Source organism: Danio aesculapii, chromosome 16, assembly GCF_903798145.1.
Source record: "Danio aesculapii chromosome 16, fDanAes4.1, whole genome shotgun sequence".
Classification (NCBI taxonomy): Eukaryota; Metazoa; Chordata; class Actinopteri; order Cypriniformes; family Danionidae; genus Danio; species Danio aesculapii.
The window spans coordinates 26,772,889-26,799,582 of NC_079450.1; the positions used below are offsets into that span (position 1 = coordinate 26,772,889).

Genomic DNA, 26,694 nt, shown 5'->3' on the forward strand with positions numbered 1-26,694 from the left:
ATTATTCACTCATGAAGCAGTAATCTCCATGCATTTTGTCTTCAACCACTGTTTAAGCAAAGGACGCAGATATAAAAACTGACAGATGCCAGAGTTTACAATTTATGCAAAAGGTTTATTTCATTTGACTGAAATATTTAAATACCATTACCGATGTACTGTAGCAACATAATATTTTGAAAGCATTTATTTTGAAATTCCATTTTTAAGCACTTTATCTAAACTCTAAGCACCTTTCAAACCTTCAAAACACTAGATTCAAATTTAAGAATTTATAAGGATCTCCAGCACCCGTACAAACACTGATAAGTGCACATAAGTGATTCAAAACTGAATTTTCAGAGTTCACACTCCACATTTGCTGCTTAAAAACATTACTTCTGCTTAATATTTAATGAAAACTGTTGTATTAATATTTAAGCATGTCATTAAAATATTTCAATAATGCCTTTATTCATGAAGAACACAAATATGCGAAGATATTTATAATGTTACAAAAGATTTTATTTCTTATTAGTTTCATTATACTGACAGATCATGCAACGAGTTATAATGCTGAAAATCCAGCTCTGAATCACAGGCATGAATTACATCTTAAAAGAAACATTCAATTAGAAAAATAGTTGTCTGCTAGATGAACAAAACAAACCTTTAACGAAACAGTTTCTATAATAAATATCTTTATACATGTTTAAAAATGAGTGATTGTGATTGTACTAAATTTATGTTAAACCAGTTTCAATTTCCTTTCTTCATCTGCAGCAAAACATTTAATATTTACTTTTTAATTATGTCATCATTTACCAGAGATGGGTTGCGGCTGGAAGGGCATTCTGCTGTGTAAAACATATGCTGGATAAGTTGCCGGTTCATTCCGTTGTGGTGACTCCGGATTAATAAAGGGACTAAGCCGAAAAGAAAATGAATGAATGAATGAATGAATGAATGATGCCATCACGCACCAACTAAAAGATGTTCGTATGTGATTATTCAACTAATTTCCTGCAGTAATAGACACATACACAAAGCTTACATAAACAAGGGACATTATTTAATCAGCAAAATAAAACAAAATACATGATTTTTTTGCTATTAATGTAAAATTTTATTTGAAGTTCAGACATAGCTTCAATATTCATTTCAAACATCAATCCTTGCTTCTCAATTTCTCATCCTTACATGTGATGCAATTATAACTGTAAGAGACCAGATGATTCTGGAAACCTCTGCAAATTCATTGTCAAACACAAACTATTTCAAGCAAAACATCTGAAACAATCAATGTAAATATATAAATGGGGCACAAAAATAAAATAACTCAACACCAAATGCTTCAGAAAATAAGCAAATCATTAATATACTTTTGTGTGTCCATATATAGTTATAGCAGTTGATTTAGAGTTAATATCTTACATGAGTATCACATTGAAGTGGAAAGTTTCCAGTTCATATCTCCATAAATGTAACCTCTCTAATTAAAAAGCTTTCTTTAATTACAATAATTCTCCCATATTTACATTTCTCACGCTAGAACTGAATATATTCTCGTCAACGTGTTGCATTACAAAGCAAAGAGACACACAATAATAAACAAATAAAAGACAAACTTTGGGAATACGGGAAACAATACATTTTCTAACGACAACTCAGACAGATAATGCGAGACAAAATGCACAAATATGACACCAGATGCACAGTTCGACTATTTACAATTTGGCTGCAGCACAAAATAAGATGAGATTATCTCCTAGCATTGTGCAAGAACGCATTCCTCAAAGGAAACATTGTACATCCACACATACCATCAAGTGACAAATACTAAGTGCAAGACCATCATATTTCCCTGATGTATTGCCAACTGCCATCAGCACCTCAACCATGTATGAAAAAACACATTCAATCCCTTACACGTAATTCACCTTTAAGTGAGACCTTTCATAGTGATAATACAGTATTTTGTTTTCTTATTCAAGATTTACATGCTTATATTTGCTTTTGTTAATGTCACATGGCTAAACATTTCAAATCGTCATGCCTCAAGTTGGCGAGGATGTCGTTTTCGAAGGGGCGATTTTGTAAAACTGGCTAAGTGAGTGTTGGTTTGCTCTCTCTCACACACCAAGACTCTGTAAGGAGTGTCCAAAGACTACAGCCTGGAATAAATGAGCTGTTGGGATTCATTACAAAGTTTCCATTGACTTGCAACAGCTTTGCGTATAGACCTTTTCAAACTACAGAGGTTTATTGATTCGTGTCCTCTGGAGAAGGACACTTTGATAAATATTTAGAAAAGAGTATCTCTTTTTAGTGCCACGGAGGAAAATATGGGTCAGACACAGCATATAATAATTCCCCAAGGTTTTTTCTGCACTGTAAAAAATATTAACAGGTTCCGTATTTTGTGATACACAAGTGCTTTCTGTTCATTTACGGTTGTGAATTGCATTATAGGAGTTTTATCTCTGCTCTGTACACTTTATGTTGAAAATTCAACTGTACAGTTTAACAAAATTACTTTTCTTGACATATTAGAGCAGGGGTGTCCAAATTCCGTCCTGGAGTGCCGGTGTCTTGCATAGTTTATCTCCAACTTCCTACACCTCCCTGAAAGTTTCTAGTATACCTAGAAAGAGCTTGATTAGCTGGTTTAGGTGTGTTTAATAGGAATTGGAACTAAAATATGCAGGACAACATGCAGGACCGAGTTTGGACACCTCTGTTTTAGAGATTTTTTTTTCAATTTACATTTCAGACAACCAAGTCTGTAAAACAACAGAAAATACTGGCAGCTTATTACCAGGTTTTTGTAATTTACAACACAAACCCAGACAATATATCACTTTAAACTATTTAAAATGTCAATAAATTCACTTTTTTGAATGTTTCAAGGGATAGATCAAGATCCCATAATGCAATTCAAAAGCATAAATAAGCAAAAGAAAAAATCATTAATCACAAAATACGAAAAATTGTCAATTCAAAATGTCTGATATTGGTTTGAAGTACGATTATAAGCTGCTAGTCAAAGCAATATTTCCAGCAATATGGCAATATGGGTAATATTTCCAATAACTTATTGGTTTAAAGGGATCGTTCACTCAAATGATAATTGACTTACACTGCACTTGTTCCAAATGAACCTCTTTACTTGAAGAGGGTGTTCATAAGACTGTCATGACACTTTTCTAATCATGTCTTATGCATGCATGCTTATGACAACTGTCATTAAGCGTTTTTAGTTCAGTTATGTCATTCTAAATGCAAAGGTGACATTGTTGGAGATGTCTTTGTTATTAGAACATAACATTACAAATACATTACAGCCACGTCACCCTGCAGCCCAAGAGTGGTTACTCACTGAAGCTAAGCATGGCTGAGCCTGGTCAATACCTGGATTGGAGACCACATGGGAAAACTAGGTTGCTGTTGGAAGTGGTCTTCGTGAGTCCTAATTCCCCAGTATAGTGAAGGGGACACTATACTGTCAGAGGGCGCCATCTTTCGGATGGCACACTAAACTGAGGTCCTGACTCTCTGTGGTCATTAAAAATCCACATTTTTTTACTTGAATTTTTACTTTTACTTTTTAAAAAATTTTTACGAGAATTTTTACTTGTCGTAAAAAGTGTAACCCCGGTGTCCAGGCCAGTTACATTACAACCTGACTTTGTCACGGCAACTTGACATCACCAAGAAAACATAATTTGTCATAAATCGATGATAAACATCATGAATAAATTATAATTGTGTCATGGATATTTTTCTGTTCAATTTTCAGTGGCACAAATCGGATTTTTCATTAAAAGTCTCATTACTTTGATTTATAACTGTTCATAACATTACGTTGTCTTGGTAATGTCAAGTTGTCATGACAAAGAGAAAGACATGTTATTGTTTCTCAAGTTGTCATAAAGCCATCTCAAACAATGACTACGTTTACATGGACATCAGTAATCAAATTTATTTGCCTTAATAATCTGAATACGACAATAATATGATTAAGGTTGTTACATGAGTTGCTTTTTGACTGTTCCTTTCATGATCTCGTTTTACATATTATAGCACATATTTCAATCAATGTCACTGCGTCACCAGGCCATCCACATTTCCTCTGGAGTTTCATGTAATTTCATGTCTTTAATTTTCAATTTGTTGATTTAAACTGCAGTTTGGCACTTTCACTTTCATTCAGGAACATTTCATGCATGCCTCCTATGACAAACAAGATATTGGATCGAATATGAACTGCTGGAAGAAAACAGTGTCAAACAGCCATGTGTGTGTGTGTGTATAGACTATCCTGTTGCAAAATGAGGTGAAACACGATGGTAATAGTTTGATTGCTGTGTTTACGTGTCTGTACTGCACTTTAATAATGCGACTCGGCATACTCAACATGTCTTAATTCTATTTCTGTTTAGTTCGATTATGACCTTAATCGGATTAAATGAATCAAAAATTGCTGTTTACATGGTCGACTCTTAATCAAAGTACTGTCTTAATCATATTAAAATTGGATTATTGGCGTACATGTAAATGTGACTTGCATTTAATATGATAAAAATGAAAAAATGACTCTTAATGACAGTTTTCATAAGCATAAAATGTAATTTACATTCAAGAAAGTCATGATTATAATAGTTTTATGAACACCCCCTTCAAGTTAAGTGTTATAATTTATTTTCATTTGTAAAACAAAAGAAGTCTGAAAAATGTTGGCAACCAAACAGCTGATAGTAACCAAAACACCTTAAATAGTAGGAAAGAAATAATATGGAAGTCAAGCTGTCTGTATACCAAAATTTTTCCAAATTTCTTCTTTTATATCGAAAAAGAAACTTGTGAGTAAATGATTTTAAGCAGAAGTATCCCTTAAATAGAGCACTTACTATTTAGATCTGTCAAGTATACAAATATTTAACCAGGTGCTGCTCTGTTCTGCAAATATCCTTTACCATTTCCTAAGAGTGTACACGGATATGAATGATCAGATAGATTCATTTTGTAAACAGACGACATGATTGTCATCATTTTCTCAGATGAGATGATCAAAGGGGTCCTGTGCATCACATTACATAGGTTGTGGAGATCACAAAATAGTCGCACATCAATCCCTTTAATGATAAATACACTGCCGTTAGTGTAGAAGAAAGCTTAATGTCTCCAGATGCCTGTAAGATTCAACACATATATCCACTACTTTTTAAGAACGATGCAAAATTTGACTAATACCGTCTGCTATGACAAGATTGTGCCACATCTGCGCTACTATCAGTGAATTACAACATTCTCTGTTTACACACAAATGCTGTGATTACGATAATCTCATCAGCCTGATTGAAACCGCTTGCTCAGATCCTACCATGGAAGGTGAACGCTGAGAATAGTAAAACAATCCAGCCGTAAGCAGCCGTTACAGAGAGGTAGAAGAGTGGATGGACTCTTTACCACTATAGCGTTGACCATGTGTTTTCACTGACTTACGAAACATTCATTATTTTGTCGCTGTGATAATTTGAGGGCTGCCGATGTATATCTGGGAGCCAATGGCTGTCAAGTATAATCAATGTATATATTTAGATTAAACAATGCCTTTTAAAACAATTTTAGATCATTTTCTAATTATTTGACACTTAAAAGCTTGTCTTCATGGGTTTGTTCGTAAAATCACTGATGTACAGGGTACACAGAGTAAAGTGCATCATGCTCCACTGGGGCCTGGAGTACCGAGGGTTTCAATTTTCCACTATCATTTGTGGGACACCAAAGAGGGTAACAGAGCTGGGTTTGGTTAAACCTACTGAAAAAGATAGCGAAACTATACACGCAAATGAAAAAAAGAACTCCAAAGTAACGGTAACCAGTCCTGGTGAAGCTGGTCTGGAGGGTCTGGGGAAGTTTTGGAAGTTTGGTAAGAGGGTTTCTTAAAAACCTGTGAGTGACGTTAGCCTGCTAGTTTACTTGTAACCAGTGAGGACTTTCTCTGGGGAAGGTCTTGTGGGGTAGGAATGTGATCGCCGGTGACGATGTTCTTGTCTGGACCGGCTGCGGCAGGCAACTGTTTGTTCTTCATCTTTGCCTTGGCCATGTTGTAATCTCCTGAGTCAAAATACTTTTGCTGGAGAAAATAGAAAACAGGATTTACTGTCTTTTGAGAAGTTACCTTAGGAAACAATGCAAGAAGGTTGTTCATTTTGGCTGTTTGGCCAACCCCTTGGAATTTTTATGTCTTTTTAAACCTTGGTAAATTTTGCAATAGTGGAAGTGAAAACAAAAAGAGTGAGCTGAATTTTTTACTTACCCCTTTCTGCAGGCGCTTCATCAGGAAATCAGATCCACCTGGCTTTTGACCCAAGTTGGGATACTTTGCTTTCAATTTGGCCTCTTCTGTCCGCACTGGGTTTGAGTTTGTGTCCTGGGATTCCTGAAAAACATTCATTCTGTATTAAACATCAACAGTCTAAAAATGATTATACAAAAAAAAAACAACAACTTGCATTTAGACTGCCATTCAAATGTTCAGGGTCAATTAGATTTTTTCAAGTTTATAAAAGAAGTCTCTTAGGGGATTTCTCACTAGAACTTTTTTTTGTTTCGTTTTATGTCATACTTTGGTGTCTTTAGATAATATAATCAGTGTTTTTCAATGTCAAGTGCACACCCTCAAATCTCACCTAAAAAGGGTGGTCTAGGGTATGGTTCAGAAATTAGTTTCTAATATCAACACAATCATACTGAATCTTAAAGGTGAACTAGATATTAAAGTTTGAGGACAAACTTTATGGTGGCTTGAAAAGCCGAGTCTGAATTAGCATGTTACTAGCATGAATTAGCAAGTAACTAGCATGATTTCAACATAAATTAGCATGTAACTAGCATGATTCTAGCATGAATTAGCATGTTACTAGCATGTTTCTAGCATGAATTAGCATGTTGTTAGCATGAATTAGCATGTTTCTAGCATGATTCTAGCATGTTACTAGCATGAATTAGCATGTTACTAGCATGATTCTAGCATGAATTAGCATGTAACTAGCATGATTCTAGCATGAATTAGCATGTTATTAGCATGATTCTAGCATGAATTAGCATGTTATTAGCATGATTCTAGCATGAATTAGCATGTTATTAGCATGATTCTAGCATGAATTAGCATGTTACTACCATGATTCTAGCATGAATTAGCATGTTACTAGCATGGATTAGCATGTAACTAGCATGATTCTAGCATGAATTAGCATGTTACTAGCATGTTTCTAGCATGAATTAGCATGTTATTAGCATGATTCTAGCATGAATTAGCATGTTACTAGCATGATTCTAGCATGAATTAGCATGTTACTAGCATGTTTCTAGCATGAATTAGCATGTTACTAGCATGATTCTAGCATGAATTAGCATGTTACTAACATGTTTCTAGCATTAATTAGCATGTTACTAGCATGTCTCTAGCATGAATTAGCATGTTATTAGCATGATTCTAGCATGAATTAGCATGTTACTAGCATGATTCTAGCATGAATTAGCATGTTACTAGCATGTTTCTAGCATGAATTAGCATGTTACTAGCATGATTCTAGCATGAATTAGCATGTTACTAACATGTTTCTAGCATTAATTAGCATGTTACTAGCATGTCTCTAGCATGAATTAGCATGTTATTAGCATGATTCTAGCATGAATTAGCATGTTACTAGCATGATTCTAGCATGAATTAGCATGTTACTAGCATGTTTCTAGCATGAATTAGCATGTTACTAGCATGATTCTAGCATGAATTAGCATGTTACTAGCATGATTCTAGCATGAATTAGCATGTTATTAGCATGATTCTAGCATGAATTAGCATGTTACTAGCATGATTCTAGCATGAATTAGCATGTTACTAGCATGATTCTAGCATGAATTAGCATGTTACTAGCATGTTTCTAGCATGAATTAGCATGTTGTTAGCATGATTCTAGCATGAATTAGCATGTTTCTAGCATGAATTAGCATGTAACTAGCATGATTCTAGCATTAGTTAGCATGTAACTAGCATGCTACTAGCATGATTCTAGCATGAATCAGCTTGTTTCTAGCATGAATTAGCATGTTGTTAGCATGATTCTAGCATGAATTAGCATGTTACTAGCATGACTAGCATGTCGCTATTGTGTTGCTAGCACCTTTCTAGCAAGATTAGCATGTCAGTAGGATGTTAAAACTGTTAGCGTGTGTTAGAATAGCTAGTTACAGTCTCTGGGACAGTTGCTAGGGTGCTGAAATCGGTTGCTAGGGAGTGGCTAGTAAGTTTAAAGGTAATCAGTGATTGGCTGCTGGCTAGACTGAGTTGAATGAGGCCAGACTCTAGTCTGTAGGACAGTCTGATGCAGAGTTATGAGCTCACAAAGGTTGATCCAATGTTAAGTAAATGGGAGTCTTTTACAATGGAAGTCTATGGGACAGTTGCTAGGGTGCTGTAAGTGGTTGCTAGGGAGTGGCTAGTAAGTTAAAAAGTCATCAGTTATTGGCTGCTGGCTAGACTGAGTTAAATGAGTCCAGTTAGAAGTCTGTAGGACAGTCTGATGCAGAGTTATGAGCTCACAAAGTTTGACCCAATGTTAAGTCAATGGGACTTTTGGGATTTTTCTGGGTCGTTTTTCGGAAAACCCAAGGTCGGATCAGTTAGAAAAGATATAGCAACCCGAGTCAGACCAGTTTGAAGGTTTGACGAAAGTTTGAAGTATGTAGCTTGAAAGGCCTAGGAGGAGATACACTTAGAAATTAGTCTCAGAAGAAGAAGAAGAAGAAGAATAACTAGATATTAAAGTTTGAGGACAAACTTTATGGTGGCTTGAAAAGCCGAGTCTGAATTAGCATGTTACTAGCATGAATTAGCAAGTAACTAGCAAGATTCTAACATAAATTAGCATGTAACTAGCATGATTCTAGCATGAATTAGCATGTTACTAGCATGTTTCTAGCATAAATTAGCATGATTCTAGCATGAATTAGCATGTTACTAGCATGTTTCTAGCATGAGTTAGCATGTTACTAGCATGTTTCTAGCATGAATTAGCATGTTACTAGCATGATTCTAGCATGAATTAGCATGTTACTAGTATGTTTCTAGCATGAATTAGCATGTTACAAGCATTTTTCTAGCATAATTTAGCATGTTATTAGCATGATTCTAGCATGAATTAGCATGTTTCTAGCATGAATTAGCATGTTATTAGCATGATTCTAGCATGAATTAGCATGTTATTAGCATGATTCTAGCATGAATTAGCATGTTACTAGCATGATTCTAGCATGAATTAGCATGTTACTAGCATGATTCTAGCATGGATTAGCATGTAACTAGCATGATTCTAGCATGAATTAGCATGTTACTAGCATGATTCTAGCATGAATTAGCATGTTACTAGCATGTTTCTAGCATGAATTAGCATGTTAATAGCATGATTCTAGCATGAATTAGCATGTTACTAGCATGATTCTAGCATGAATTAGCATGTTATTAGCATGATTCTAGCATGTTACTAGCATGATTCTAGCATGAATTAGCATGTTACTAGCATGATTCTAGCATGAATAAGCATGTTACTAGCATGTTTATAGCATGAATTAGCATGTTACTAGCATGTTTCTAGCATGAATTAGCATGTTACTAGCATGATTCTAGCATGAATTAGCATGTTACTAGCATGTGTCTAGCATTAATTAGCATGTTACTAGCATGATTCTAGCATGAATTAGCATGTTTCTAGCATGAATTAGCATGTTATTAGCATGATTCTAGCATGAATTAGCATGTTTCTAGCATGAATTAGCATGTTATTAGCATGATTCTAGCATGAATTAGCATGTTACTAGCATGATTCTAGCATGAATTAGCATGTTACTAGCATGTTTCTAGCATGAATTAGCATGTTACTAGCATGATTCTAGCATGAATTAGCATGTTACTAGCATGATTCTAGCATGAATTAGCATGTTATTAGCATGATTCTAGCATGAATTAGCATGTTATTAGCATGATTCTAGCATGAATTAGCATGTTACTAGCATGATTCTAGCATGAATTAGCATGTTACTAGCATGTTTCTAGCATGAATTAGCATGTTACTAGCATGATTCTAGCATGTTACTAGCATGTTTCTAGCATGAATTAGCATGTTACTAGCATGTTTCTAGCATGAATTAGCATGTTGTTAGCATGATTCTAGCATGAATTAGCATGTAACTAGCATGATTCTAGCATTAATTAGCATGTAACTAGCATGTTACTAGCATGATTCTAGCATGAATCAGCTTGTTTCTAGCATGAATTAGCATGTTGTTAACATGATTCTAGCATGAATTAGCATGTCACTAGCATGACTAGCATGTCACTATCGTGTTGCTAGCACCTTTCTAGCAAGATTAGCATGTCAGTAGGAAGTCTAAACTGTTAGCATGTGTTAGAAAAGCTAGTCACAGTCTCTGGGACAGTTGCTAGGGTGCTGAAATTGGTTGCTAGGGAGTGGCTAGTAAGTTTAAAGGTAATCAGTGATTGGCTGCTGGCTAGACTGAGTTGAATGAGGCTAGACTCTAGTCTGTAGGACAGTCTGATGCAGAGTTATGAGCTCACAAAGGTTGATCCAATGTTAAGTGAATGGGAGTCTTTTACAATGGAAGTCTATGGGACAGTTGCTAGGGTGCTGTAAGTGGTTGCTAGGGAGTGGCTAGTAAGTTAAAAAGTCATCAGTTATTGGCTGCTGGCTAGACTGAGTTAAATGAGTCCAGTAAGAAGTCTGTAGGACAGTCTGATGCAGAGTTATGAGTTCACAAAGTTTGACCCAATGTTAAGTCAATGGGACTTTTGGGATTTTTCTGGGTCGTTTTTCGGAAAACCCAAGGTCGGATCAGTTAGAAAAGATATAGCAACCCGAGTCAGACCAGTTTGAAGGTTTGACGAAAGTTTGAAGTATGTAGCTTGAAAGGCCTAGGAGGAGATACACTTAGAAATTAGTCTCAGAAGAATAAGAAGAAGAAGAAGAAGAAGAACTAGATATTAAAGTTTGAGGACAAACTTTATGGTGGCTTGAAAAGCCGAGTCTAAAAGTTTGAAGTCGTTTTAAAGTGTAAATAACTGAAGCAGTTTTTATGAAGTTTGAAACAGTCGGCATAGATAAGTACATATATGTTAGCATGTTTCTAGGTTGTTGCTAGGCGGTTGCTAAAGTATTCTGAGTGGTTGCTAAGCAGTTGCTAACATCAATTAGCATGATTCTAGCATTAATTAGCATGTTACTAGCATTTTTCTAGCATGAATTAGCATGTTACTAGCATGTTTCTAGCATGAATTAGCATGTTGTTAGCATGAATTAGCATGTTTCTAGCATTAATTAGCATGTTACTAGCATGTTTCTAGCATGAATTAGCATGTTATTAGCATGTTTCTAGCATGAATTAGCATGTTTCTAGCATGAATTAGCATGTTACTAGCATGTTTCTAGCATGAATTAGCATGTTACTAGCATGATTCTAGCATGAATTAGCATGTTGTTAGCATGAATTAGTATGTTTCTAGCATGATTCTAGCATATTACTAGCATGTTACCAGCATGTTTCTAGCATGAATTAGCATGTTACTAGCATTATTCTAGCATGAATTAGCATGTAACTAGCATGATTCTAGCATGAATTAGCATGTTACTAGCATGTTTCTAGCATGAATTAGCATGATTCTAGCATGAATTAGCATGTTTCTAGCATGAATTAGCATGTTATTAGCATGATTCTAGCATGAATTAGCATGTTACTAGCATGATTCTAGCATGAATTAGCATGTTACTAGCATGTTTCTAGCATGAATTAGCATGTTACTAGCAAGATTCTAGCAAGAATTAGCATGTTACTAGCATGATTCTAGCATGAATTACCATGTTATTAGCATGATTCTAGCATGAATTAGCATGTTACAAGCATGATTCTAGCATGAATTAGCATGTTACTAGCATGATTCTAGCATGGATTAGCATGTAACTAGCATGATTCTAGCATGAATTAGCATGTTACTAGCATGTTTCTAGCATGAATTATTATGTAATTAGCATGATTCTAGCATGAATTAGCACGTTACTAGCATGTTTCTAGCATGAATTAGCATGTTACTAGCATGTTTCTAGCATGAATTAGCATGTTACTAGCATGATTCTAGCATGAATTAGCATGTTACTAGCATGTTTCTAGCATTAATTAGCATGTTACTAGCATGTTTCTAGCATGAATTAGCATGTTATTAGCATGATTCTAGCATGAATTAGCATGTTTCTAACATGAATTAGCATGTTATTAGCATGATTCTAGCATGAATTAGCATGTTACTAGCATGATTCTAACATGAATTAGCATGTTACTAGCATGATTCTAGCATGAATTAGCATGTTACTAGCATGATTCTAGCATGCATTAGCATGTTATTAGCATGATTCTAGCATGAATTAGCATGTTACTAGCATGATTCTAGCATGGATTAGCATGTTACTAGCATGATTCTAGCATGAATAAGCATGTTACTAGCATGATTCTAGCATGAATTAGCATGTTACTAGCATGTTTCTAGCATTAATTAGCATGTTACTAGCATGTTTCTAGCATGAATTAGCATGTTATTAGCATGATTCTAGCATGAATTAGCATGTTTCTAGCATGAATTAGCATGTTTCTAGCATGAATTAGCATGTTATTAGCATGATTCTAGCATGATTTAGCATGTTACTAGCATGATTCTAGCATGAATTAGCATGTTACTAGCATGATTCTAGCATGAATTAGCATGTTACTAGCATGATTCTAGCATGAATTAGCATGTTACTAGCATGATTCTAGCATGTTACTAGCATGTTTTTAGCATGAATTAGCATGTTACTAGCATGAATTAGCATGTTGTTAGCATGATTCTAGCATGAATTAGCATGTTTCTAGCATGAATTAGCATGTAACTAGCATGATTCTAGCATTAATTAGCATGTAACTAGCATGTTACTAGCATGATTCTAGCATGAATCAGCTTGTTTTTAGCATGAATTAGCATGTTGTTAGCATGATTCTAGCATGAATTAGCATGTTACTAGCATGACTAGCATGTCACTATCGTGTTGCTAGCACCTTTCTAGCAAGATTAGCATGTCAGTAGGAAGTTTAAACTGTTAGCATGTGTTAGAATAGCTAGCCACAGTCTCTGGGACAGTTGTTAGGGTGCTGAAATTGGTTGCTAGGGAGTGGCTAGTAAGTTTAAAGGTAATCAGTGATTGGCTGCTGGCTAGACTGAGTTGAATGAGGCCAGACTCTAGTCTGTAGGACAGTCTGATGCAGAGTTATGAGCTCACAAAGGTTGATCCAATGTTAAGTAAATGGGAGTCTTTTACAATGGAAGTCTATGGGACAGTTGCTAGGGTGCTGTAAGTGGTTGCTAGGGAGTGGCTAGTAAGTTAATAGTCATCAGTTATTGGCTGCTGGCTAGACTGAGTTAAATGAGTCCAGTTAGAAGTCTGTAGGACAGTCTGATGCAGAGTTATAAGCTCACAAAGTTTGACCCAATGTTAAGTCAATGGGACTTTTGGGTTTTTTCTGGGTCGTTTTTCGGAAAACCCAAGGTCGGATCAGTTAGAAAAGATATAGCAACCCGAGTCAGACCAGTTCGAAGGTTTGACGAAAGTTTGAAGTATGTAGCTTGAAAGGCCTAGGAGGAGATACACTTAGAAATTAGTCTCAGAAGAATAAGAAGAAGAAGAAGAAGAAGAATAATAATAAGTTTAAGATAGATAACAATATGCTGGCTTTTCAAGCCACCATAATAATAATAAGTTTAAGATAGATAACAATATGCTGGCTTTTCAAGCCACCATAATAAGTTTAAGATAGATAACAATATGCTGGCTTTTCAAGCCACCATAACTACAAAAGAAAATGAGAATTTATGAGCTTTCTTTGATTTTTTATTTGGGAATGTAAACGTGTTTCCCGTTCAACTTAATTTAAGTAATTACTAGTTTTTAAATATATGAGATAAGCATAGGCTGGTATAAGATTCTGACGGTGTGATAACCTTGGATAAAAATTTCACCGTTTGACGGTCTTGTGATTACTGCTCTAAATTATATTGTTTTTAAATGTCTGGGTAAAAAACTAAAACTTTTTCCCTTTTGAACACAATATCTTTTATTTTTAGAAACATTTAAAATATTTTGGAAGAGTAAACATGTCAGGCTAAATGAATTATTGACTTCTGCTGTCTTCACTTGTTTCAAAAACAGATTTATTTACAATTTAAAACGGCATCTTTGGATATCTGCTGAAGATACTGTTGTCCTAAAAACACAAAAAAAACGTAAATAAAAAATTGTACACATATTGCTAAAAATTGACGGTTTTAAAACCTTGACTTTTGCAAACTGCGGTATACCTTGAAAACCTTATCGTCCCATGCCTAATATGAGATAATCTAGACGAGTTTATACAAACTGTCCTAATCAAGAGCAGTTTACTTTCATTTAATTTTATTACTATATCTTTAAGGAAGATAAGATCAAAATCACTCATGACTATCATAATGATATCATTATTCCTGTAATTTCCTAAAAGGTGTGGTCTGGGCAAGGTGCAATATCATTGTTTAGATTTCCAATAAATTCCCAAGTGTTGTTTTTATGCCCAACCACCCTATGACTTCATTATTTGATAGAAATCTTCAGTTTCAATTTGATCGCCAGCTTTAAAAAACATCTGGAAATTTTGTCATGAGGGGAATCTTTCAACATCTGATAAATGACAATCAATAAACACCTTCACAATCCTGTCTTCTTGTGTATTGTTATGATTGTTTTGAACAGAAAAACAGCTAACCAGCCTTCAGGTGTTGCAATAAAACAGCAAAACGTAACAAGATTTTGAAGGTTACAGTAAGGTAAATATTTGAGAACCTACATAATTCATTTCCTCATTTGATTGGTTGTCTTTTAAATGATCCTCAGGCTTTGCACTAAGCTAAAGAATCATGTGGTTGTGTAAAGACTGAAGCCTGCTTAACTGCGAGGAGCATAACAGCCTTTAGAATGGGCTAACTACACAGACTGCAGTACACATTGCTTAGTCCATTCTTCCATTAACATAACGACCGTTTATTTGTTTTTTTGCATATGACTTGACTGTGTGTCAACAAGGAGCAGTTCATTAATGCATGTTGTGCTGGCTAAAACACATACATTTGCATGCAATTGTCTCAGAAAGCAGATAGCAGAAAAACAGGTTTGTAAAGACACAGTAACTAAATTCTACATGCTGCACCCTGAAGTGTCCGTGAGTCACAAACAATTCTTCGTTTAAAACAAAGGCAGAATCTAACCAGTATTCTGTATGGGTTTATTTAACACTACAGAGACCAAAGAGACTGAATGTAGTTACTATTCCTCTCAATGCTTGATCAAAAGCTTTTGTTTATGAATATTAGCTTATATCATGCCGGTCACATTTATGCATTTGTTGGTCAGCGAAGCAACATATCATTTAAAAAGATATTTGAAATGTTCAAGCAGTAGGGCTGCACAGTATGTTGTCATTATCAATATCGCAATGTAATCATTCGCAATAGTCACATCACCGCATATGCAATGTTGATTTAGTATGTTATTAAGTTATAATGTTCATGTGTTTTTCAGGCCTGTGACTGTAAAATGATTTTAAAAGCATCCACGGCTAAGAAATAGTACTGTTTGTAACTTTAATAATGATTAATTTAATTGAATTATTTTTATTTTTATTATTCAATTACTATACCTGAATACTGTTAGACTTGGAAAACGATGACATTGTGTATTTCCTTTTTTTAATTGTTTTGATCTATGCCCGTAAATAATTTATTATATTTTATTCAGATGCACTTATAGAATTATCTCAACCAATCTAAAATGATTCATTCTTTCGAAATAGAGATATTCTAGTCATCTGCTGAAATGTAATCATATCGCAATATATATTGCAGAATAATAAAATATCGCAATGTTATATTTTTCCAATATCTTGCAGCCCTATCATGCAGCCAACAGAAATATATAAAGCAACTAGATATGGGTTTGATTTCAGTCGTTTTTATATTTGTCACTAAAACATTTGTATTTATTAGTTACATTTGTTATTAGATAATCATCAAGTGGGACAAAAATAAAGTGTAAAAGCATAAATACAATGCACATATTTAATTTGATATCTTTGGTCTTTGTTTTTTTATTTATATGAAACGGTAACACACTGTGTTATTTTTTTAAGCAAATTTCAGTATATATATTTTGTTAAGTACGAGTAAATAACTAAATTATCAGGTGTACGAGACTGATGTTAGGCCATGTCTTAATGAGTGATTCATTTAATCAATCCTTCAAACAATTCATTCAAAACAAATGATTAATTTACAAATAAACTACAGAACTGTCTTTATAAGCAGATCATTGAATCACAGACTCAATTGATTTGTTCAAATTGATTCAATCAGTCAATATCACTCTTGCCAAAGACTGTAGAATACACAAGACATGTCACTCATAGTTTTGAATGGAGAAAAGTGTAATGGTCAATAAGGCGAATGAAGCCCTGCCTACTAGTAGGAGCCAATCATCAATCACTAGACTAATGTTTCTACGGGTGAGAAGCTCAGATCCGATGCGTTTTTACAACAGTTTGGCGGTCAACAAACACACTTGAATCTCGGAAAATGCTTCAAAGACATAAATACATGCAAATAAAGCTTGTAATCTTTACTTTTAATTGAACCAAGTGCACTTGAAAACACAAGTTTTTTGGGTTTGTAATCTGTATGAAACGAACACGAGGTACAGTGTCCTGTCAAACGCACATTGCATGACGGCAACTACTCGAATACCTACAAACTTGTAAACAAAGAGTCGCTGTCATTTTGAAGGAGATTCGCCATCAAGACCAAGTTGTGGATTACTTCATTAGACCAGTGCAATCAGGCAATCATTATCCAGACGATGATAATATGTAGAATGGCCATAAATGAGGTTGGTGTTGTGATCTCGTTCCTCGTCCACATTAGCTTGGGCAACCTGAAAATATGTCGATTTTGTTTGATTCGGAGGTTTAGAAACAAAACTTAAGAGACAATTGTTGCTTATGTTTACTGGTGGCTCCAAATATGTAATGTAATTGTAAGCTTGGCAAACAGTTTTGAAGAATTTGATGTTTCCCCAGACTGCCCAAGCATACTGCCCGGGAGGCTTTTCAAAGAGAACCGCCGAGTTGCCTTAAAGGGACATTGCTCTTGCACACGTGATATAATACAGGAATATTCTTTGGTTTTAAACTCCCTCAGCTTTAATTTTAATAAGTATCCCCAAACAATGAATACTTCTAGACAGTCAATATGTGTTTTTATCCTTTTTGCAAAGTGATCTGCATGACAAAGAAAATAAACTATGGCACACCACTACGAGTGGTTTAACCTAGTGATCATTATCTAGAGTCTACCATCAGCCAACCTCCAGTAATAATTCATGTTATCACCGCGATATTATTTTCACCTCCACTTAAGAGTGATTTGTTGACAGTGTTTGGCATTAAAACCCCTAAAGTTCTGGAAAAGAAACTGACTCTTCTGATTAGACCGAGTTTGCTGATTCACTAGGATCTATAACAAGTAATTTATGAGCTGCTATATTCAGCACCACCTGGAAAAGTGCAAACAAGGCTGATAAGTTCCCACACTTCACAAACTAGCTCCTCTGAAAAGCTGCATAGACTCCTAATCTTGTTTTCCAATACATAACTTTCATTACACATAACATTTTAATTAAAAAACTGCAAGTTTACGCAGGTCTACTGATTTAACACGACCTCTTCAAATACTGGTTTTCAAAGCTACCTATACACCTGCTCATACAGTTTGGCTTTACTACTTTTTAATCAACATATGAAAATGGGCGCCCCAGTTATTTTCGTTCATACAACACATCTGACACCATCAGGTTAGAGTAGGCGTGCCAAAACAAAAAGTAACCAATAGAACGCTGTTATTTAGTGACGTCTGCGTTCACTATCCAATCAGAAGGGGACTCATGCTTGTGAAATGCTCGGCTTTCACCTTGTTCAACTCATGCAGGTGACAGCTCAGCAATCAAATGAAAAATACCCAGAGATATTCCTGTATTGAAGGCGTCAGTGAGCAACAACCAAACACTCATTTAAATATAAAGGCACTGTGGCATTATAGTGGCTGAAACTGACAGACATCACCGAGAGACTGCAACGAGCGAGGCGCTGCCCCGTTTTAATCCCCACCTGAGTCTCGTCCACCTGCTCCGGATGCGTCTCCGTGTCCTGGTTGTCTGATGACATGGCTGTTCGGCGTCTGCTGACCAGTTAATCAACGTGTTAGTGTGTAAATTTTGCTGTCTATTCGTGCCCGATCTGATCCACCCACGGTGTTCAGTATCAAAATGGCGTTCGCTGCAGTGACGTCATTTTAGAGGACGGTCACACACTGGGAAAGCCAATGGGAACCTGGATTGACGTTTGAGAGACAGGAGAATCAGCCAGCAGATTTTCAAATGTCGTATCAAAATAAATAAATGACCAATGGTAGGTTACAATGGCTTTGTGAGCTCATATAATAATAATAAACATTATATAGGGCAGTTGAAAGCATTAAGTTGTATTGAAATCTACAGGAGGTGCTAATATAGTTTTTTTTCTTTCAAAATTCTAGGTTTTATTAAATGTAATATATACGTAATATAAAATGCATGAGATAATATACACATACAATTTATTTATGATTTGTAATGATTTTTCCCCTTGCACCAATGGAGGATGAAACCTGCAATAATAAATAAATAAATACGTAAAATATAAATAAATGATTAAATAAATCCATAAATTCCTGCATAAATAAAATAATAAATAAAAATGCAAATTAATAAATAAATGTATATAAAATCCACAAATTCATGCATAAATAAATATATAAATAATGAATAGTGCGGGCAGGTAAATAATTAAATAAATTACACGAATGTTGGGGGAATAAGAAAATGCTAAATTGAAGGTTTATTTTTCCCCCTTTCAAATGTTTATTCATTCATTCTCACTAGCATGTTGACCTGAGGAGAAGTAAATGTGGAACTATGTTCAAGAAACGAATAAACGTTTGAGGGGGGAAATAAAATATAATTTTATATACGTTTTTATATACATTTATTTATTTATTTGCATATTTATTTATTTAATGTTTTATTTATGCAGGAATTTATGGATTTATTTACTCATTTATTTATGTATTTGCGTATTTATGTAATTATTTATTGTTTTTGCAGGTTTCGTCTGCCATGGATCAATAATACAATAATATAATTTAATTTTGTCTAGATCAGTCGCACAGTCCCATTTCACGTAAGACTGGCATAGTTTGAATAAATAAATAAATAAATAAATAAATAAATAAATAAATAAATATTGTTATTTAAAATTTGGTCCTGAATCATATTTTTTTTTAAATCATGAATGTTTTCATTTCCTTACACAATCAGTCTTTTAAACTGACAACGTCCGTGACACAAAAACAATTTAAAAAGCAAAAAAAAATACAAAATGTAACCGTAATCCCAATATATTAAACGTAACAAGCATTAGATGTAACAAACAGAATAAATTAAAGTTGTGAATTAGTTCTGTTTTCAAAATTGATTATTTTTTAATTTCGCCCATTATGCGCCCATGTTTGGTTATTCACTTACACATATTTCGCTAAAATGAATAAGAGGTCAAATCAATTATTTATTCATATATATTAAAATTACATTTTGTTGTAATATTAGCGTAAATGTCTTTTTTACGTGGCGTCGTGTAGGAGTTTATGGCGGGAAACGAATGCAGTTGAACACTGGATGGCGTGCGAGAGTGGCAGTTAGGCAGTCGGTTGCAGTGAGATAGGCCACCAGATTTGTTTTAAATCATCTTATAGCTTCTGTTGGTCGCTCTGCTACATTTTTACTCCGTCTAATTCATTGACAATCTTTATTATCAAATTTATCAGGTAATATATTGTATTTGTTAGGCTTGTGTGCATTTTAGGGACTTCAAAATCTGCCTCATTTATTCCAAACCTAAAACCATTAACGTTAACGGAGTATCTTAACGTTACATATATTTTCAGCTCATCATTTTTGGATTTTGACTGATTATCTGTCACAATCATCATGACTTGTGAACAGAAATCGCGTCCTGTTCAGGTAACGTTAAAGATTTGTTTTATTCACAATCATCGTTACGTTGGTCATAAGTTACCAGTTGTGTTTAACTGTAACGTAGGTTAGCTAGCGTGTGCAGACTTTAACTAGCTGGTCCTTACGTTTAAATTCAACAACATCGTGCATAACAAATATGTTTTTCTGTGCTTTAAGACCTGTCAGATGCTGCCAGACGTGGTGTCCAATGAACAGCAATCACTAGTGCTTGTGAAGAAACTTCTAGCCATTGCCATCTCCAGCATCACTTACCTCAGGGGTCTTTTCACAGAAAAGGCCTATGGACGCAAATACGTTGGAGGTGAAGTGCAAACTTACATCAAGCAAAACAGGAAAAAATATCCAGTAAATGTCATTGATTGTGGATTTTTTTTTTATACTAGAACTGAAAGTCTATATTCTGCGAGAAGATAGCTGTCCTGGTGCTCAACAGATTGTCCACTGGTAAGAGTAACATTAACATCACGTTTCCTTCATTTTCCCATCATAAAACTCAATCGAAACCCTGGTGTACATAAATAAAATAATTTGTTTAAAAAGCTTGCTCACATCAAACACAGTAACTAAGTCCTATAGTAACTATAATTATATAGTTTTAAAGATATTACTATAACTATAGCCATAAGAGCACAAAGAAAATGAACTTTTTCCCCAATTGATGAATGATAAAAACATCAACAGTCAACAGGATTCATTCTAGTTTAAAGGAATAGTTCATTCAAAAAAGTAAAATTTACTCGCTATTTATTTACTTACCCTCAAGTGGTTTCAAGTCTTTATGAGTTTGATTATACTGTTGAACACTAAAGAAAATATTTGAAAGAAAGCTGAAAACTTGTAACCATTCAACTCCCAAATTAGGAAAAACAAATATTATGGAAGTCAGTGGTTACAGGTTTCCAGATTTCTTTAAAACATCTACTTTTGTTTTTACGAGAAGAAAGTAAGTCAAACAGGTTTGGAAGAAGAATACGATGGCATAATTTGGGTGAACTGTCCTTTTAAAGAGTATGAGCTTTTCAGTTTTGCTAAATTGAATGTGTCTTCAATTAGTGTGGATGCCAATATCCTTTTTGTTATAATAATCAGATATCCCAATTATAGTTTTTGTGTGTAAAGGTTGTCAGTCACATAAAGAGTATCTCACATTCTCTTCAGGTTGCAGGGATGTTTCGATGCACTTCAAAGAAGATATGTAAGTCTGCATTTTGGGAATTTTCTGTAACTATTTATATCACTTTAGGCAACCTTTGACTCTTTTGACCTTTTGCATCTGCTTTGCTTTATCAGCTGCGCATGGTTCTTCTGTCAGTAAGTAGCTAATGTATTTTAAATGGAATAATCAGTTTAAATTTTACATTTTGTCTTATAGTACTGTTATTTTACACAATTTTCTACTACTTTTAAATTGTAGATTTACTGTGATCCAGACAATCCACAGGTAATCATATATAGTTTTCTTTCTTATTTAGGTTTAATTCCTCACTTATGTTATATTTAATGGCATAGTTTATAAAAAATACAAATCTGCAGTTAATTTACTCACTTCTGGACTGTTTAAGATGTTAATGACTTTATTTTGTCAGAAGAACAAGATGTCTGCACGGTCTTAAAATGTCTTAAGTTTGAAAAACAAAGGCCTTAAAAAGACTTAAATTGACATAAATATTGTGTTGTAGGCCTTAGATAATTTTAAACTGGTCTTAATTTTAAAATACATTCATCCAATCACCAACAATCTATCTAAATAATTTTTATATATGAATATTTAAGTTCTTTATAGGAAAGAGATACAATTCACAACAACTGTTAGACATTTTACAGCAAATTTTCTTAATTAAATTTAATCAGGAAAAGAAATCACAATTACACGATTCCTCATGATAATAACAGCAATAAATTCCTTTACATGATCTTCCATTTACAAAAACTGTTTGCAGAAGTAGGGGGAGTAGACCTAATGTTTATAAATAGACATGATAAAACATAAGGTTTTATAATTGAAACGCATTAGGTTGAATAGGTGTTATACTCAATTAATTTGTACCAAAAGCAAGCAAATATGTATTTTTGTAATTTTCTTCATAAAAAATACACTTTTAACCATGTTAAATAAATAACTACATTTGATTTATTTTTTTCAATTCTTTTGGCCCAACCAGGCTATTACAAAAAATCCTTAATGTTTAGCTCTGTAAAAGTCTAAAATTTATTTCATAATGGTTTTAAAAGGGTCTTAAAAGTCTTACAATTGACTATATGAAACCTGCAGAATTCATAATGGTCTTAAAAGACTATTAAAAAGTCTTAAATTTGACTTGATGAAACCTGCAGAAACCCTGGAAGAACTTTAAATGAGATTAAAAAAACATAGGCAAAACAAAATGTATATCTGTTGCTCCTGTTGATATATTGAGGTATTATAAAGCAAAACAATTATGTGCACAAATCAGCTAAAATGTCTTTGTTAAAATGTTATTCTAAAGAAAGAAGTAATTACATCTTGGATGACCGAGGGTGACTGAACTGCTAATTTAAACGTTTGGTTTGATTCTCCCCTTAAATTCTCTTTGAGAATATAATACTAATCGGTACATGGCAACCTTGCTTATTTGTTTCAGACTTTAAATATCAATTTCTACTTCTTGCTTTTGTTGCAGAAAGTGACTGAATGTTACCAGTTTAAAATCAAGTACACAGAGAAAGGACCTCAGATGGACTTTGAGAGGTGACATGTCTGTCTGAACTGGAGTCAAAACAAGTTGATGGATTACAACTGTGATTTTATCTTCAGACCAAAATATAGTACTTGCTTAGCATGCCCTAGAAACACTTTTCTAACTTTTGGCCACACACATTAGCGCTTTGGGTCTGAGAAAAGTGCATTACAAATAAAACTCATTATTATTATTATTATTATTATTATTATTATTATTATTATTATTATTATTATTATTATTATTATTATTATACAGCACATACTATGGCCTAATTCACCTTTTATCCTTTTTTCACAGTTCACCTTAGTGCTCAATCTTGTTCTGTACACACACTGTTCAGTAGTTTGAGTGATAACCTAATTAAGCCACAAAATTTGATCCTGAAAAATGCAGGCGATAGCAATTGCATTTTTAAATGTTTGTTAGCGTGTACAGACTTCAGAACTGAGCTGTATACCTATTTGGGTGACACATTTTAAAGCATATCAGAGATGTTATTTCATTCTATATGCACAGAGGAAGAGATCAAATGTATCTTTATTCATTAGTGTTTCCAGTACTATGGTAAAGTCTCTTATGATTTTTCAATATTATTATTTTCCATATTGATACTTGTAATATTTAAAAATAGTGGCTGCTTAAATTCTGTAAATAAAAGTTTACATAACAATTTTTATGCTATGCTATGAGTTTTTACAGTGTCCGTATGCTGTTTGTATGAATGTTTCCTCACACAAAAACAAAAATCTGTGTTTCTAGCAAAAATGGACAGAGCCTGACTAAAATGGCCTGCGACAATACCCAGAAATCCAGTATGCTGCTCGTGCGCAAACTTTACATGCTGATGCAAAATCTCGGCCCGCTGCCTGACGACGTCTGCCTTAACATGAAACTCTTGTACTATGATGAGGGTAAATCTACAATATATAAAGACTGTAGAGATAATGTGGAGGAATTGCTTTTTTTGCCATTGGATATTATAACATTTGATATTAATTGTTGCAGTGAAATATTTTGTTTTGGATTATGTAAAAGCAATTTTTGTCTTCTTGTTGCATAGTAGTTTTATTATATATTTATTATAAATATGTGTTTTTATTTGTACATTTTATGAATGTAGATAATGTAATTTCATACATTTTCATTTAAATTATTTATTTCTTTTATTTAAATAAAATATTTTGGTTCCTTTAATATTGGGTCTGCTTTATTTATTATCAATATGTATTTGTGTTTCAGTGACCCCTCAGGAGTATCAGCCACCTGGCTTTAAGGAGGATGACAACGGGACGCTGATGTTTGAGAGAGAACCAGTAAACCTGACTATGGGGGAGGTGGTGACACCTTTTCACAGCATCAAAATGAACGTCACCACTGAGAAAAAGAGAATTGAACCTGTGAGTTAAAGACATTTAGAAGATGCTTGCTTACAGACTAAAAAACAATACTGTTGTAAAGCAGTGATCAATAATACAAAATGTGTTTGTGTGAACAGTTTGAAGATGATGTGGAAGTATGTGTGAGTACAAAATGGTCTTTGAAAATATCTGAGGATGGGATGATGTCTGAGACTTCAGTTCAGCAGGTGCGCTTTCTTTAATTGTTAGCACATGAAAAGTTCAGACGCAATAGCCTCTAAATGGTGTCTGAAATTTTCTTTTGAAGTCATTTTTTTTTCTCAGGTTAAATGTGTGTATGTTCGGTTATTTATTCTGTAGCAATTAATATGTTCTTTTCATTGCCTTAAATTAAAACAACTGAATTACAGACAGGAGTCTGAAAAAACTGCTCAGTTTAGAAGAAAACTTTAGAGGGTGTTTAGATGCTTTTGTACTTAAAATTTTCATGTTTCTTTATTTACTTTTCTCAATTACTGTTATAAAATGCAAGTATTAATCTTAAATGGTGGCAATTGTTTTCTAACAGGAGTGTATGACAAAGGAGAATGTCATCACTGATGCTGGCATTGAATACTCAGGTGAATGTTTTGTCAGTTGACTGAGATCGATAATCAACTGCAGCTCCAGCAAACATGGCTCGTTGTCTGCTTGATATGCTTAGTCGTTGAAATGCTTAGAAGTGCTTCACATTTACAGAAACTCAGGAAACTCAGGAGCAGCCTCACAGACACACCAAGGAGGAACTTTTAACAAATCCAAAGGTAGCACTGCACCACGAGTGTGATGTATCAGTCTGCTCCAGAACTTGTTTAATTATATGAAGTTTGTTTTCAGATGGACAGTCTGGTTAAGAAAACTGCTGATCTTAAGGTGGATGCCAGGAAAACCAGGAGTGGACGGATCTTTGAGCCTCAGGTGGAAATACATTGTGATGTGCATACAATGGAGTGTATAATTAATAAAAAGTATTACTTTTTAGTGGTTTGTTAGATGATAAATATGACGCTAAAACCACCTACAGGTGGCAGCATTTCTCTGAGTGAAGAATTTGTTCAAAACAACTCATTTAACAAACATTTAAAAAGCAAGTAACCTGTTTTAATTTATGGATCATTGATTGTTTTATTATTAGTTTTTTTGGGAAGTAAACACTATAACATCACTTTAAAATACAGCTGTTTGTTATTTGGAACTTTTTCTTTTGGCGTCAGCTCACAAACTGTTAAAACAACATTTACTATTATTTTCATGGGTTTAAAATATCACACAGCCCTTCCATGGCCTGTGTTTGTGTTGGCATTGAAACCTTTAGAAGATTGTTTTATTAAAATCATTGATTAAAATTTTATAAAAGTCATTGATCAATGTTTTCAAATGCAAAGTTTAGCTTTATTTAACACAACTCATTGTGAAGTAAACAGATGAGTATCAAAACAAGTTATTCAAGTGTTCTAGTTCTGATGAACTGTTGTTCACCACAGCTAAATGCACTTCCTCTTTTCTCTGCAGATCTCTCAGCTAGAGTTCCCACTAAGCCAAGATCCCCAACCATCTGTCCCGAAGAGGCGCAAAGTCAGTGTACCCAAGTAACATTGTGACTAGTGCACTTAAATTTCTTCTAGCACACTTACACTGCAACTTAGTGGCATGTGCTGTTTAATATGTTTTGACTGGATTCAGTTGCAAAAATGCATTGTTAAACAGGTTTTATGTTTCAAATGCATACAAAGACATTAACAATAACAAATTAATTGTTTACTTTGCAGTTAGTTATTTATTTTAGAGTTCTATCGGATGAGTCTGAATTGTCATAACTTGATAAATGTTTGTAGCACTGCCAAATTCTAGTCCCTGCAGGTACCATGTAGAGATTTAATACGTCCACTAGATGGCAGCTTGCACACTGCCTTGGTTGATATTTAAAATGTTTATTCCAATAAAACAATACAATGGTTTCAGTAGAGAAGCAAACAGTTTCATGGCTATGCTTAAACTTGAGTGATTTAATACGTAATACCTTTTAGGAAATTCATCTGTAGGGTTTAGACTCTGAAAGATGATTTGGCTTTGTTTCCTGTATAGTAAAGCAACATTACATTTTCTTCTTCAGATTTAGAGGGCTACTTTGTCTTCTTGCTTGCACAAAAGTGAAAGACAGGCTAAAACAATTATATAGATAAGACACTGGAAATACCTTGTTCTGTGGCAATTTGTAAATTCTAGAAAAATAGTTAGCTGAATGATGGTTCATTCTGCTGTGGAAACCAAATAAAACCTGAAGGAGAG

The 26,694-nt window shown here is 34.2% G+C and overlaps 2 protein-coding genes across 2 annotated transcripts; one reads left to right on the top strand and one right to left on the bottom strand.

The window, feature by feature from the left end:
- Positions 1-1,029: 1,029 nt before the first annotated feature.
- Positions 1,030-18,491, bottom strand: ensab (endosulfine alpha b). Its single transcript, XM_056474970.1, has 3 exons — positions 18,325-18,491; positions 6,302-6,424; positions 1,030-6,118 (listed from the first exon to the last, which is right to left on the bottom strand). Exons 1-3 carry the CDS (start codon positions 18,379-18,381, stop codon positions 5,945-5,947), a joined length of 354 nt encoding a protein of 117 aa, XP_056330945.1. The 5' UTR covers positions 18,382-18,491; the 3' UTR covers positions 1,030-5,944.
- A 1,696-nt stretch (positions 18,492-20,187) lies between these two features.
- hormad1 (HORMA domain containing 1) lies at positions 20,188-26,313 on the top strand. The gene is made up of 14 exons (XM_056474971.1): positions 20,188-20,273; positions 20,445-20,589; positions 20,672-20,732; positions 21,447-21,483; positions 21,579-21,599; positions 21,703-21,729; positions 22,949-23,016; positions 23,768-23,919; positions 24,248-24,405; positions 24,504-24,593; positions 24,935-24,986; positions 25,105-25,169; positions 25,243-25,323; positions 25,918-26,313. Exons 1-14 carry the CDS (start codon positions 20,241-20,243, stop codon positions 25,996-25,998), a joined length of 1,071 nt encoding a protein of 356 aa, XP_056330946.1. The 5' UTR covers positions 20,188-20,240; the 3' UTR covers positions 25,999-26,313.
- The last annotated feature ends 381 nt before the right edge of the window (positions 26,314-26,694 follow it).

Bases quoted from the DNA above. Each gene is read 5' to 3' on its own strand.
- ensab (XM_056474970.1), bottom strand. From the start codon at position 18,381: ATGTCATCAGACAACCAGGACACGGAGACGCATCCGGAGCAGGTGGAC. The intron at 6,425-18,324 runs GTGGGGATTAAA...AATGTTTTTCAG, and splicing joins AGCAGGTGGACGAGACTCAG to GAATCCCAGGACACAAACTC. The intron at 6,119-6,301 runs GTAAGTAAAAAA...TATTTTCTCCAG, and splicing joins TGAAGCGCCTGCAGAAAGGG to CAAAAGTATTTTGACTCAGG.
- hormad1 (XM_056474971.1), top strand. From the start codon at position 20,241: ATGACTTGTGAACAGAAATCGCGTCCTGTTCAG. The intron at 24,594-24,934 runs GTGCGCTTTCTT...GTTTTCTAACAG, and splicing joins CTGAGACTTCAGTTCAGCAG to GAGTGTATGACAAAGGAGAA. The intron at 25,324-25,917 runs GTGGAAATACAT...TTTTCTCTGCAG, and splicing joins GACGGATCTTTGAGCCTCAG to ATCTCTCAGCTAGAGTTCCC.